Source organism: Scyliorhinus torazame, chromosome 3, assembly GCF_047496885.1.
Source record: "Scyliorhinus torazame isolate Kashiwa2021f chromosome 3, sScyTor2.1, whole genome shotgun sequence".
In the NCBI taxonomy this organism is placed as follows: domain Eukaryota; kingdom Metazoa; phylum Chordata; class Chondrichthyes; order Carcharhiniformes; family Scyliorhinidae; genus Scyliorhinus; species Scyliorhinus torazame.
In genome coordinates this window covers 12,194,389-12,207,766 of record NC_092709.1, presented here as the reverse complement: position 1 = coordinate 12,207,766, position 13,378 = coordinate 12,194,389, and the positions used below count along the sequence as shown (strand labels likewise).

General features: G+C 51.5%; 1 protein-coding gene across 6 annotated transcripts in view; it reads right to left on the bottom strand.

The window, feature by feature from the left end:
* Positions 1 to 9,551, bottom strand: part of LOC140408299 (netrin receptor UNC5C-like) — a 452,196-nt gene extending 442,645 nt beyond the window's left edge. For 3 of the 6 annotated variants that reach the window (XM_072495295.1, XM_072495296.1, XM_072495297.1), the window contains exon 1: positions 8,887 to 9,551. In XM_072495295.1, coding sequence (XP_072351396.1) covers positions 8,887 to 8,983 — 97 coding nt within the window. In that variant the 5' untranslated portion in view covers positions 8,984 to 9,551. The remainder of the gene's footprint in view (positions 1 to 8,886) is intronic. The other 3 variants (XM_072495298.1, XM_072495299.1, XM_072495301.1) reach the window with 1 other exon arrangement.
* Positions 9,552 to 13,378: the final 3,827 nt, after the last annotated feature.

Sequence of the window (13,378 nt, the reverse complement as noted above, 5' to 3'; positions counted from 1 at the left end):
ACCCAGACGGCGGGGCAGCTTCTAGTTTATCGTTTCTCCCCATATCCCCAAGACCCTGGAAAGAGGGGGGCTATCCAATGAACTCCTTTGAGATGTGGTACCAACCAAGTTATGACCGATCCCACCAGCCTCCGTTTCTTACCCTCACTAATACCACCAACATGGGAAGACCACTGGGAATAATATGTTTAGTAAGCAATGTGGTTAAAGGAATATTCGTAGGTGCTAGTCGATGCAAGCACAAATTTGTAGTGGCCAACACATCCAAGGTCTATCCCGTATATACGTCTCCTCAGTTTTATGGGTGTACACTAGACATCCCATACGCTAACGGGACAGGTACCTTCAAGTACTCCCTGATGGCTGAAGGGTTTGACGTGGACAAATTCACTTCATACAATGGGACGTACTTTATTTGTGGCCACAAGGCATATCCCTGGCTGCCAGAGAATTGGATGGGATCCTGCTATCTGGGGTATGTAGTCCCCTTTATACACCACCTCGCCAATCTAGGCGACCATTACCAAATAATGAAGTGACAAAAGAGAGCAATAACTGAAACACAGCGATACTTTGGGATCCTGCTTCCCCCCCATCGGGGTAGCTCTTGCAATAAAGGAAATAAGGAAGGTAGCAAAAATCCTGGAAGAGGTAGCAAACAACACTACTGAAGCATTGACTGAGATAAATAATGAAATGGTAGCAATAAGAACCGTAGCCCTGCAAAACCGAATGGCCCTCGATTTCCTCCTTGCAAGCAAAGGTGGGACATGTGCCGTGATCGGTTCGGAATGTTGCCTACATTCCCGATAGTTCGGAGAACATCACCCACCTCGTGGATCATATCCACAAAGAGGTTAAGAAACTGCATGACACATCAAGAGATGGGTGGTTAGATTGGTTGTTTGACGGATCATGGGGGTCTTACCTAGTCCATGGATTAATAATCCTGGTAGTTGTAATACTTGTAATAATCATGCTTAGCTTCCTAATGAAATGCTTGTGTAAAAGTGTTGGTGCAGCAGTAATTCCCCAACAGTTAATACAGCAACATGAAGTGAGCCTTGAAGAGCTAATGGATGTGAAAGAAGGTGCAGAGGAACGTCGGAAAATGATAGAAGTGCAGATAGAATAGGAAAGACTGAGACAAGTGGCTATGGATTAGAAGTTATCATAAAATGATAAAAGGGGGGAATGAGAGTTTGGCTCAAGATAGAATTGGAGCTTGATGGGAAATAGAATGTCAAATCAAGATAGAATAGAGCTTTGTGTAAAATGGAATGTCAAAGCTTTGTAACTGTGTTCGTGACTTTCGGGATGAATCGCTTCTGCTTTTGCACTAGACAGTCTGCAATAACAGGACGCAGTTGGGAATGAGTTACTCATTTAAAGATAATAATAAACTTAGCTGAGAGCAACAGAAAGTGTCCCTAACTTGGGCCTCTAAGGGGGCCTCCTCTAAGGGGGCCGTCCTCAGAAAAGGAACAGTGTCATATATTGTATATAGGCTACTGTCAAATGTACTAATTTTGGTTTGCTGCTGTGCTCCCCCGAAGTGGTGCAGCCCTGGCCGTGAATAAACCTAAGCTGAAGTGACTTGGTGTTCGATTGATCATTTAATCCGGACTGACAATAGCGAATTCTCACCTTCATTATTCAGCGTGCAGAGTCTGTTAAAAAATCAACACAGGTTAACTATGACCCTGCGCTAAAGTCAGTCGTACAGGTGTAGGAGATTCTTCACCAAGATGCAAAGCGCATGCCGTTATTGTAAAGCAAAAAACACGACATTTCAATGGCACAGTGTCAGCACTAGGTTCCAAATCACTGGCTGAAGTGGCCAACAATGACCCTGCTTAATGAGTGCTATTGAATTATACTTGAAAAGGAGAAATTGCAGGGCCCTGTTGAAAGAGCTAAGGGGGTGAAACAAATCATTGAAAGTGTTGCTGGAGGTACGTATGATGGGCCAGATCATCTCTTTCCGTGTTGTGTGATTCTATGAAGAGTTCATTACTGTCCCTGGGGCTCAAACAATCATGGAGAGAAACACGAACATTATGCTCTACTAATCTATTGAAAATGCAGGAAGAATAATGACAAAAGACACACAAAAAAAATCAACATTCATAATGCTCCTGCCAGATACACAGGAGGCCAGGAAAGCGAGATGGCTTCTGACAGTCAAGGCAAATATTTTTCCACCTTTAGCTCTAATATCGGTTCTGTGGAAATACGTTTTTACAATCGAATGGCATCATTTCATCCTTCTCAATGAGGTTTTTATTTGTTGTAAATCCTCGTTGAAATGATCAGATCACCGCTTGATTACATTAGGAGGAGCTCAGGGATTTGAAATACTAGTAGGTGCTGGGAAACCTCAAACTTAATCCAATGAATCTTTCCTCCATTGTCTGGAGTAACATAACATCCTGAGTGACATCATTTTTCATCAAATTGAGGCTGGGCAAATGTTTCTATTTCCCACCCTGGGAATGAAAACCTAATGGATACACACCCTCCCACACACCCACCAACATACAAACCAACTCACATATAACACACATTTACAAAATATACACTCACACACAATTTCCACCCAGGTACACACATGCACATGCACATAGAATGACACACATGTACATCTACCTGGAATCACAGAAAAATACAGCGCAGAAAAGGCCCTTCGGCCCATCGAGTCTGCTCCGCCGCATGAAAGGCACCTGATCTGCCAATCCTAATCTCATTTGCCGGACTTGGCCCCATAGCCTCAAATGTATTCACATACTCAATAAACACCCCCACACATAATAATAATCGCTTATTGTCACAAGTGGGCTTCAATGGAGTTCCTGTGAAAAGCCCCTAGTCAACACATTCCGATGCTTGTTTGGGGAAGGCCGGTACGGGAATTGAACCTGCGTTGCTGGCCTTGTTCTGCATTACAAGTCAGCTGTTTAGCGCACTGTGCTAAATCAGCCCCATGCCCATACACACATAGGTGTGTACACACACCGGAGCCGGTTTAGTTCAACGTGCTAGACAGCTGGTTTATCAAGCAGTGCGAGGCCAGCAGTGCGGGTTCAATTCCTGTAAAGACTGAGGTTATTCATGAAGGCCCTGCCTTCTCAACCTTGCCCTTTGCCTGAGGTGTGACCGCCAGTCATCTCTCCTCCCCAAAGGGGAAAGTAGCCTATGGTCATCTGGGACTGTGGTGACTTTACTTACTTACTTTACACATACAAACACACACACACATAAACCACGTACCATACTCAGAAACACAAAACACACCCACCCACACAAGTACACCACAAACCAAAACACACACCAAACCCCTCCCTGCCCCCACAAACACACACACACACCTTCTGTGCTGTTTTGTATTTGCAAAGACCTGGGGGCGGGATTCTCCGACCCTCCACCGGGTCAGAGAATCGCCGGGGGTTGGTGTGAATCCCGCCCCCGCCGGTTGCCGAATTCTCCGGCACCAGATATCCGGCGGGGGCGGGAATCGCGCCACACCGGTCGGCGGGCCCCCCCCCCGGCAATTCTCCGGCCCGCGATGGACCGAAGTCCCGCTGCTGGAATGCCTGTCCCACCGGCGAGTATCAAACCACCTCTCTTACCGGCGGGACTATGCGGCGTGGGCTGGCTCCGGGGTCCTGGTGGGCGAGGCGATCTGGCCCGGGGGCTGCCCTCGCGGTGGCCTGTCCCGCGATCAGAGCCTACCGATCCGCGGGCGGGCCTGTGCCTTGGGGGCACTCTTTTCCCTCCGCCTCGGCCACAGCCTTCACCATGATGCTCCCGTGCATGCGCGAACTTCCGCCGGCCAGCGAAGTCCTTTCGGCCCCGGCTGGCGTGTCGCCAAAGGCCTTCCACGCCAGCCGGTGGAGCGGAAATGACTTTGGCGCAGGCCTAACCCCTCAAGGTGAGGGCTTGGCCCCTAAAGGTGCGGAGAAATCCGCAACTTTGGGGCAGCCCGATGCCGGAGTGGTTCCCACCACTCCATCCCGCCGGGACCCCCTGCCCCGCTGGGTAGGGGAGAATCCTGGCCCTTAATTATCTTGCCCTGAATATCAGAGTTCCTGCACAAAATAATGAACAGAAATTTGTGTACCTGCATTGGGAAAGTACAGCACACCTTGCTTATCACACTGAACTTGGGGCACTCAAACAGGCCATTCGGCCCAACTGTGATAGTACTCCAGAGAGCTCCCTCTCACCCATCTTCATTTCACCCTGTCATCATAACGTTCTATTCCTTTCTCTCTCGTGTTTATCCAGCTTCCCCTTAAACTCATCTAGACTGTACCTCAACACCTTGTAGTGAGTTCCACTTGTCCTCTCTGGGTAAAGGTGCTTCTAGATTTGGATTTCCGAACAATTGGAAACATTATTGTGTACATTGATCCAATCGAGCCTTTCTGTGGTTTTAAAGACATCCCACACTAAGGGGCATAGGTTTAAGGTGCGAGGGGCAAGGTTTAGAGGAGATGTACGAGGCAAGATTTTTACACAGAGGGTAGTGGGTGCCTGGAACTCGCTGCCGGAGGAGGTGGTGGAAGCAGGGACGATAGTGACATTTAAGGGGCATTTTGACAAATACATGAATAGGATGGGAATAGAGGGATACGGACCCAGGGAGTGTAGAAGGTTTTAATTTAGACGGGCAGCATGGTCAGCGCGGGCTTGGAGTGCCGAAGGGCCTGTTCCTGTGCTGTGCTTTTCTTTGTTCTTTGTTCTCAGCCTGAGCATCTCTAGCATTGAAACTAAGAGTCCAACAGCATCATTTTCGTAGCGAGCTTCAGATAGTTTACAATGAACATGTGTCAATCAATATTCAGTTTAAAACACTGGGATTATACCAAAATGTGAATTCCACTATGTTATTATTTAAAGACGTGCCAGATCATCGACATGGATACCACTATTACACGTGAGAACACCACCCACCAGGTACGCGGTACATACTCGTGCGACTCGGCCAACGTTGTCTACCTCATACGCTGCAGGAAAGGATGTCCCGAAGCGTGGTACATTAGCGAGACCATGCAGACGCTGCGACAACGAATGAACGGACATCGCGCAACAATCACCAGGCAGGAATGTTCCCTTCCAGTCGGGGAACACTTCAGCAGTCAAGGGCATTCAGCCTCTGATCTCCGGGTAAGCGTTCTCCAAGGCGGCCTTCAGGACCCGCGACAACGCAGAATCGCCGAGCAGAAACTTATAGCCAAGTTCCGCACACATGAGCACAGCCTCAACCGGGACCTTGGATTCATGTCACATTACATTCATCCCCCACCATCTGGCCTGCGAAATCCTACCAACTGTCCTGGCTTGAGACAATTCACACCTCTTTAACCTGGGGTTACCCCATCTCTGGATCTGTAAAGATTTAATCACCTGCTAATGCTCGCATTCCTAGCATTGTTTGGCATCTTTGAATTTGTCTATATATGTGTTTCTGGAACAGACCTCTTCATTCACCTGAGGAAGGAGCAGCGCTCCGAAAGCTAGTGACATCGAAACAAAGCTGTTGGACTTTAACCTGGTGTTGTAAGACTTCGTACTGTGCTCACCCCAGTCCAACACCGGCATCTCCACATCATTATTTAAAGAGGCAATGCCACATTTAGTTAACCTACAGATGATAGTCACAGGGGACATTTGTATTGAAGGGGGATTCATGACAAATCTCTGGTGGAAACTTGCACCTTGCCACCTCACCCAGGTACATTGTCTGGTGTAGTAAGCAAACAGGTTTCAAACTTTCAAAACAAGAGTCAAAGGAGTAACCATTGGGGGAGGGGTCAGAAAAAGAAATGCAGAGCTTCTGAACACGGGATGACCCTCCAAAGGAGGCCTTAGAAAGACATTCTGACTGATTTACAAGTTAAGGGGGTCTAATTGGACAATCTTGGGTCACAGGTCCAAAGCAAAAATACAAGTTCCCCGCAATGCAATGGAGGCAAGCTGAATTAATTTTTTTAAATGTTCATTTTTTTGGAGGAGAGAGATGAAATATTTTTTTTGAGCCGCGCCTGCATGCGGCCTGGGCTAGGGGCCCTGCAACACCACCCCCCCCCCCCCTTCTCCTCCTCATTCCCAGGCAGAGAGTGCTTGCTGGCACTAAGAGAGTGCTAAGTGGCTCACACTCTCCATCCAATTCCTCCAGCTGGTACCTGACTTTAAAAAAAAACGATAAAGATTCCCTCCTTACTGCAGACGAGCTCCCCCCTCTCCCCCCCCCCCCAACACACACACACACTGTCCCCTCCTCCCAGCAACCGCGATCCGCCAACAAAACCGACAGCCCGTCTCATGAATGTAGCAATTCAGCAGCGGTGGCGGCGCCAGCACACAGCCTCCTCCAGCCTGGGAAGGAGTGGCTACCCCCCGCCCCCCACTCCCGCTGTCGTGTACCACACCGACATGCCCCATTGATGAATGAAGCTTGATTTTAGTCCATGAATTGGAAAAGGGGGAAACCCTGAATAAAACCCTGACTTCAGTGGGATTCTTGTAGCAGTCCCTCTGCTCCAGCCCCAGACCAGTTTGCCGCAATACACCGTTGCCCCAGCTTTGCTCCATCCGATCTGGGACTAGAGAGGGGGGACAGTTTGGCTGATTTCTTTTTCTTGCCCAAGGACGAGGTCACACACACACGTTGTCCCGCAAGGTTCAGCACCGATCTATCCAACCCACTCACATCAGCATGTGTGCAGCATCTTTGATAAATAAAAAAAACCACAGACTACACACACACCGGGCAAAGATTAAAATCAGTCAACCCTTGTGTACACTCTGTGTGTGTTTTCAGTCTGTCTGGATCCACACGGAGCTCAGTGGTTGCGGAGGTTTTATTGCACAGATTTACACTTAGACAGGAAAAGAAAACCCTCCAGAAAACGCGACAATTTCACTGATCGATTTCTTGTGATTGGCAAGAAACAAATATTGTTTTGGACGTCGATGCCTTGTTTATCAATCGGTGGAAAAGAGGGAAAGTTGTTCTTGCAGATCTTCTGAAGGGGCTGTCAGGTGGGAAATTGACATGGAAATGTATTTTAAACAAAGTTTGGGGATATTAATCACCCCCCTCCTCCCCCACAAGCTCCCAGATCCCCCCCCCCACCCCCTCCAAGAAATCCGGATCCCAGTAAAACCAACAAGAGGAAGGTTCCTCCATCCACTATCACTCACTCTCACGGATCATATAAACCCTCAGTAAGCTCTCCAGACTGAAGGACAAGTGGGTTCCTCTCTTCCTTACACACAGTCAGAGTTTAGCACAAGACAGGAGGGGACGGACCTTTACTCCAAATCATCAGCATGCCAGCACAATACATTCACCAGCATCAGATTTGCTGTGAACACACAATTCTTCGACCAAATCAAAACCAATCTGTCCGGCTGGATCCAGATTAACACATTCATTTCAATGAAGCAGTTTAAAAAAATGAATGGACAGTAATGTTAATGAGTGTGGATCATGCTGCCTGATCCCTGCATTCATTAGCAACCTTCCCTCACTAATCTGCAGCCACCCGTAACTATTGCATCAAACTAACTGATAAGCGTATCTGCTCTTTAACTCCCGAGTCGCCCCTTTGCCTACTGCCATGGGTGGTAAGGGACCCCCATCTCTCTCCCCTGTCCCCCACCCTCTCCCTCACCCTCTCCCTCTCCCCCACTCTCCCCCTCGCCCTCTCCTTCTCCCCCACTGTCCCCCTCCCTCCCCCTCTCCCCCACTGTCCTCCTCCCTCCCCCTCTCCCCCACTCTCTCCCTCTCCCCACTCTCTCCCTCTCCCCCACCCTGTCCCTCTCCCCCACGCCCTCTCCCCATTCCCTCTCCCTGACTCTCTCCCTCTCCCCCACCCTCTCCCCCACTCTCTCCCTCCCCCCACCCTCTCTCCCCCACTGTCTCCCTCTCCCCCACTGTTTCCCTGTCCCCACTCTCTCCCTCTCCCCCAATCTATTTATCCTCCACTCTCTCCCTCTCCCCCACTCTATCCGCCACCCTCTTCCCCCACTGCCTCCCTCTCCCCCACTCTCTCCCTCTCCCCCACTCTCTCCCTCTTCTCCCTCTCCCCCACTCTCTCCGCCACCCTCTCCCCCACTGCCTCCCTCTCCCCCACTCTCTCCCTCTCCCCCACTCTCTCCTTCTCCTCCACTCTTTCCCTCTCCCCCACTCTCTGTCCCTCTCCCCCACTCTCTCCCTCGCCCCCACTCTCTCCCTCCCCCCACCCTCTCTCTCTCCCCCACTCTCTCCCTCTCCCCCAATCTCTTTATCCTCCACCCTCTCCCTCCCCCACTCTCGCTCTCCCCCTCTCCCTCCCCCACTGTCTCCCTCTCCCCCACTCTCTCCCTCTCCCCCACCGTCTCTCCCTCTCCCCCACCGTCTCTACCTCTCCCCCACTCTCTCCCTCTCCCCCACTCTCTCCCTCACCCCCACCCTCTCTCCCTCTTCCCCACTATCTCCCTTTCCCCCACTCTCTCCCCCTCCCCTCCCTCTCCCACACTCTCCCTCTCCCACACTCTCCCCCTCTCCTTCTTTACTCCTTCCATCTCCCTCCTTCCCCCGCTCTCTCCGTCCCCTCCACTCTCTCCTTCACTCGCTCTTCCCCACTCTCCTTCACTCTCTCCTTCCCCACTCTCTCTCTCTGTTCCTCCATCCCTACCCATTTTCTCTCTCCCTCCCTCTCCTCTTCTCTCCCCTTCCTTCTCTCTCTGCCCCACTTTCCTTCCCCCCCTCTCCCTCCCTCTATCCGCGCTCTCTCTACCTTCTCCTGGTCCCTCTCTCTACCTTCTCCCCATCCCTGCCCTCCCTCCTTCTCCCCCTGCCTCACTCTTTCAGCTGCCCTGCCTCTGTGTCCTTACCTTGAGAGGAGCGGGGCTGGGCTATCGCTGCCAGCACAGGTAGAAGCAACACACGGAACAAGTTCTGCGTCCTTGCTGCACACTGACTTTTCCCCATGGTCAGCAGTGTGGGGGCCGTGTGGGGGAAATTCCACCCTCAAAACAGCAAAACAGGCGTCCAGATCTTTTTGAACTTGAAAAGGGGGGGAAATCTTCTCCTGTAACCCAGCGCCGAATCAGATCGAGAGCGAGAGACAGACAGAGGGATCAAGATCAATTAAAAGGCACTGTTCAGCTGGGAGTTCCAGGTTTCAGAAAGCTGAATGCTACCGCCCTTTAAACCTCTCCTGGCGTCTTCCCCCTTGCCAATCTTGTCAAAGCAACAATCGAAGGAGGGAAATGTTATCAAGTTTTTCCCCCCCGCTGTGTTTTAATTGTAGCTGTACAGCAGGAGGCTGCGTGCTGGGGAGTTCTCCGAAAAAGCAGGGACATCCAGGTTGGGAGACAAGTCCCTGTTCTGCTGGGGACCAAACTCTTGCTGCATAGACTGTCTTCTGGGCTTCAGAGCATCCTTCAGTGCCGTGACTGCGCCTCCTGCACTCAGGGCTGTGGGAGAAGGAGTTGTAAAGGCTGGAGGGGAGAGTGTGTGCGGGGAGGGAGAGAGAAAGAGATTTAGACACAGTTAGTATCCAATAGCGCTCAGCATTTCCCTTTGCCGAGTTCGAACTGCTGCACACTGTAAAACCTGGCTCGGATCGTCCAGGAACTGGAGTCGCCCAGCAGAATGAAGCTTCACATCCCCACATTCGTAACTCAAATCATTCATTAATAATCTTTGCTCGTGTCACAAGTAGGCTTACATTAACGCCGCAATGAAGTTGCTGTGAAAATCCCCTAGTCGCCACACTCCGGCGCCTGTTTGGGTACACGGAGGGAGAATTCAGAATGTCCAATTCACCTAACAAGCACGTCTTTCGGGATTTGTCGGATCAAACCGGAGCACCCGGAGGAAACCCACGCAGACAAGGGGAAAACGTACAGACTCCGCACAGACAGTGACCCAAGCCGGGAATCAAACCCAGGTCCCTGGCGCAGTGAAGCAACAGTGCTAACCGCTGTGCGACCGTGACTGATAGCTGGAGTGAGCGGGTCACCCCATGAGGGAAGGTTGGACAGACTGGGCTTGTACCCACTGGAGTTTAGGTGAGCAAGGGGGTGACCTGTTTGAATTGTACAAGATCTTGAAAGAGGGAAATGGATCAGGTGGAAAAGGGTGATTCTGCTTGTGGGAAATTCCAGAACGAGAGGGCACTGTTCTAAAATTAGGGGTCACCCTTTTCGGACCGAGATGAAGAGAATGTCTTTCTCTTGGAGGGTTGTGCCACTTTGAAGCCCCCCTGCCTCGGAAGGCGATGGAGGCAGAGTCACTGAACATTTTAAATCCAGAGGTAGATAGATTCTAGTTTGGCGAAGGGATTGGATATTATCGGGGTTTGTGGGGATGTAAAACTCGAAACACAATCAGCTCAGCCATGATCTAATTGAATGGCAGAGCAGGTTCGAGGGGCCGAATGGCCTACTTCTGCTCCTATTTTGTATGTTCATATGTTCTAACGTAAAGCCTCACCGAGTCTTTCTTAAAGTTGCCCACTTTTTTCATCAAAATATCTGGGGTATTGCTTGCAGCACAATTGCATTTATTTAGCACCTTTCTGAATGCCGGGACATCCCAAAGCGCCTCACGGCCAATGAAGCATCCTTATAGAGGTCATCAATCTGATACATTAACTCTGCTTCACTCTCCACAGATACTACCAGACCCGATGTGTATTTCCAGTGTTCTTCATATTTAATTACTATTTGACATGTCATCACTGTTGTAATGTAGGAAATGCAGCATCCAACTTGCACACGGACGGTTCCCATAAATAGAATGTTTTAATGACTACTGTTTTAATTGAAGGATTATTATTGGCCAGGATTCCAGAGAAAAACTCCCCTGTTCTTCTTTGAATAGTGCCCTGGGATTCTTTCGGTCCCCCTAAGGGCAGACATCACGGGCGGGATTTTCCAGTCGACCAGCCGCGTTTTCCTGCATGGCGTTCCCCCTGGATTCGCTGTTCCCACAGCCGGTCAATGGGGTTTCCCATTGTGGCCGCCCACGCTGTCGGGAAACCCGCGAGCGTGAGTGCACTGCCGGCGGACCGGAGGATCCCACGGAGGGAGCATTCCGCTCCACGTCGCAGTTTAACGTCTTATCCAGAAGGTGTCACCACTGCGGCACCCCCTCAGTATTGCATTGAGAGTCAACCTGGATTACGAGCTCAAGATTTCGAAGTAGGCCTTGAACCCATGTGTAGCGCACAAAGACTCCCGAGAGACGAATAGAGGTGAAGTCGATGAGGCTTTATTAAGCGTGACTCGTTCTCCGCAGTTCAGCAACAGGCTGGAGCTGCGGGGAGAATTCCTGGTTCTTATACTCCGCCTTCAGGGCGGAGCTAGAGATCAACAGCCAACCAGGACCCGGGATCTGTCAGCCAATGACATCACGGCTTCACAGTCCCACATGACCCCTAATGCATACTACCACATTCACCCCTTGTTAAAAATGAACCCGGTGGGGTGGTGCTTCGCATGGTGGTAGGGGTTTACAAGGCTGGTCCTGGGAGGAAAAAAAACTTTTGCATGTCATTACAGTGCCCTACACTGGGCTATGTATAGGGTTTTTTGTTTTGAACTATTTACAGTATTCGTAAGAGGGAAAAGGAAAAAAAAACATTCTCGTTAAAGTCCACAACATTCTAGTGTTACACCGATGCCACGAGTCGGGCGGGCGGTCTGGTCATCCTTGTCGATCGCCTCAGCCCCGGTGGTGGTGGTGCTTGTTCCAGTGTTGTCGCCTCCGGGAGCTTTATGGTTTCTGCTTCAGCTTCACTTCTGGTCAGATCTGGGAGGAGGACCGATCCTCCCGGGAAGGGGGCTGTCGCGGGGTGCGCCGGTGGCAGGGAGGGGGTGATTGGTGTCGAGGGGGTGTGTGTGTTGCCGGCGGGCGCCAGATCTCGCAGGGAGATCGTGTCCTGTTGGCCGTCGGGGTACTCCACGTAGGCGTACTGCGGGTTCGCGTGGAGGAGGTGAACCCTCTCGACCAACGGGTTCGACTTGTGCGCCCGCACATGTTTCCGGAGCAAGATGGGTCCTGGGGCCACCAGCCAGGTCGGCAGCGACGTTCCAGAGGAGGACTTCCTGGGGAAGACAAGGAGGCGCTCGTGAGGCGTTTGGTTAGTGGTGGTACACAGTAGCGACCGGATGGAGTGGAGGGCGTCCGGGAGGACCTCCTGCCACCGTGAAACTGGGAGATCCCTGGACGGTAGGGCCAGTAGGACGGTCTTCCAGACCGTGCCGTTCTCCCACTCTACTTGCCCGTTCCCCCGGGGGTTGTAGCTGGTCGTCCTGCTCGAGGCTATACCCTTGCTGAGCAGGAACTGGCGCAGCTCGTCACTCATGAAGGAGGACCCCCTGTCGCTATGGACGTATGCGGGGCAACCGAACAGTGTGAATATGGTGCTAAGGGCTTTAATGACTGTGGCCGCTGTCATGTCAGGGCAGGGGATGGCGAAGGGGAAACGGGAGTACTCGTCCACCACATTCAGGAAGTATGTGTTGCGGTCGGTGGAGGGGAGGGGCCCTTTGAAATCCAGACTGAGGCGTTCAAAGGGACGGGAAGCCTTGATCAGGTGCGCACTATCCGGCCTGAAAAAATGCGGTTTGCACTCTGCGCAGATGTGGCAGTTCCTTGTGACTGTACGGACCTCCTCCACGGAGTAGGGGAGGTTGCGGGACTTTATAAAATGGTAGAACCGAGTGACCCCCGGGTGGCAGAGGTCCTCGTGGAGGGTTTGGAGATGGTTAATTTGTGCGTTGGCACATGTGCCGCGGGATAGGGCATCGGACGGCTCGTTCAGCTTTCCGGGACGGTACAAGATCTCATAGTTGAAGGTGGAGAGCTCGATCCTCCACCTTAAGATCTTGTCATTTTTAATTTTGCCCCGCTGTGCATTATCGAACATGAAAGCTACCGACTGTTGGTCAGTGAGGAGAGTGAATCTCCTGCCGGCCAGGTAATGCCTCCAATGTCGCACAGCTTCCACTATGGCTTGGGCTTCCTTTTCCACTGAGGAGCGGCGGATTTCTGAGGCGTGGAGGGTTCGGGAGAAAAAGGCCACGGGTCTGCCCGCTTGGTTAAGGGTGGCCGCTAGAGCTATATCGGAGGCGTCGCTCTCGACCTGGAAGGGGAGGGACTCGTCGATGGCGCGCATCGTGGCCTTTGCGATATCCGCTTTGATGCGGCTGAAGGCCTGGCAAGCCTCTGTCGACAGAGGGAAGGTCGTGGTCTGTATTAGGGGGCGGGCCTTGTCTGCGTACTGGGGGACCCACTGGGCGTAATATGAAAAGAACCCCAGGCAGCGTTTTAGGGCTTTTGAGCAGTGAGGGAGGGGAAATTCCATGAGGGGGC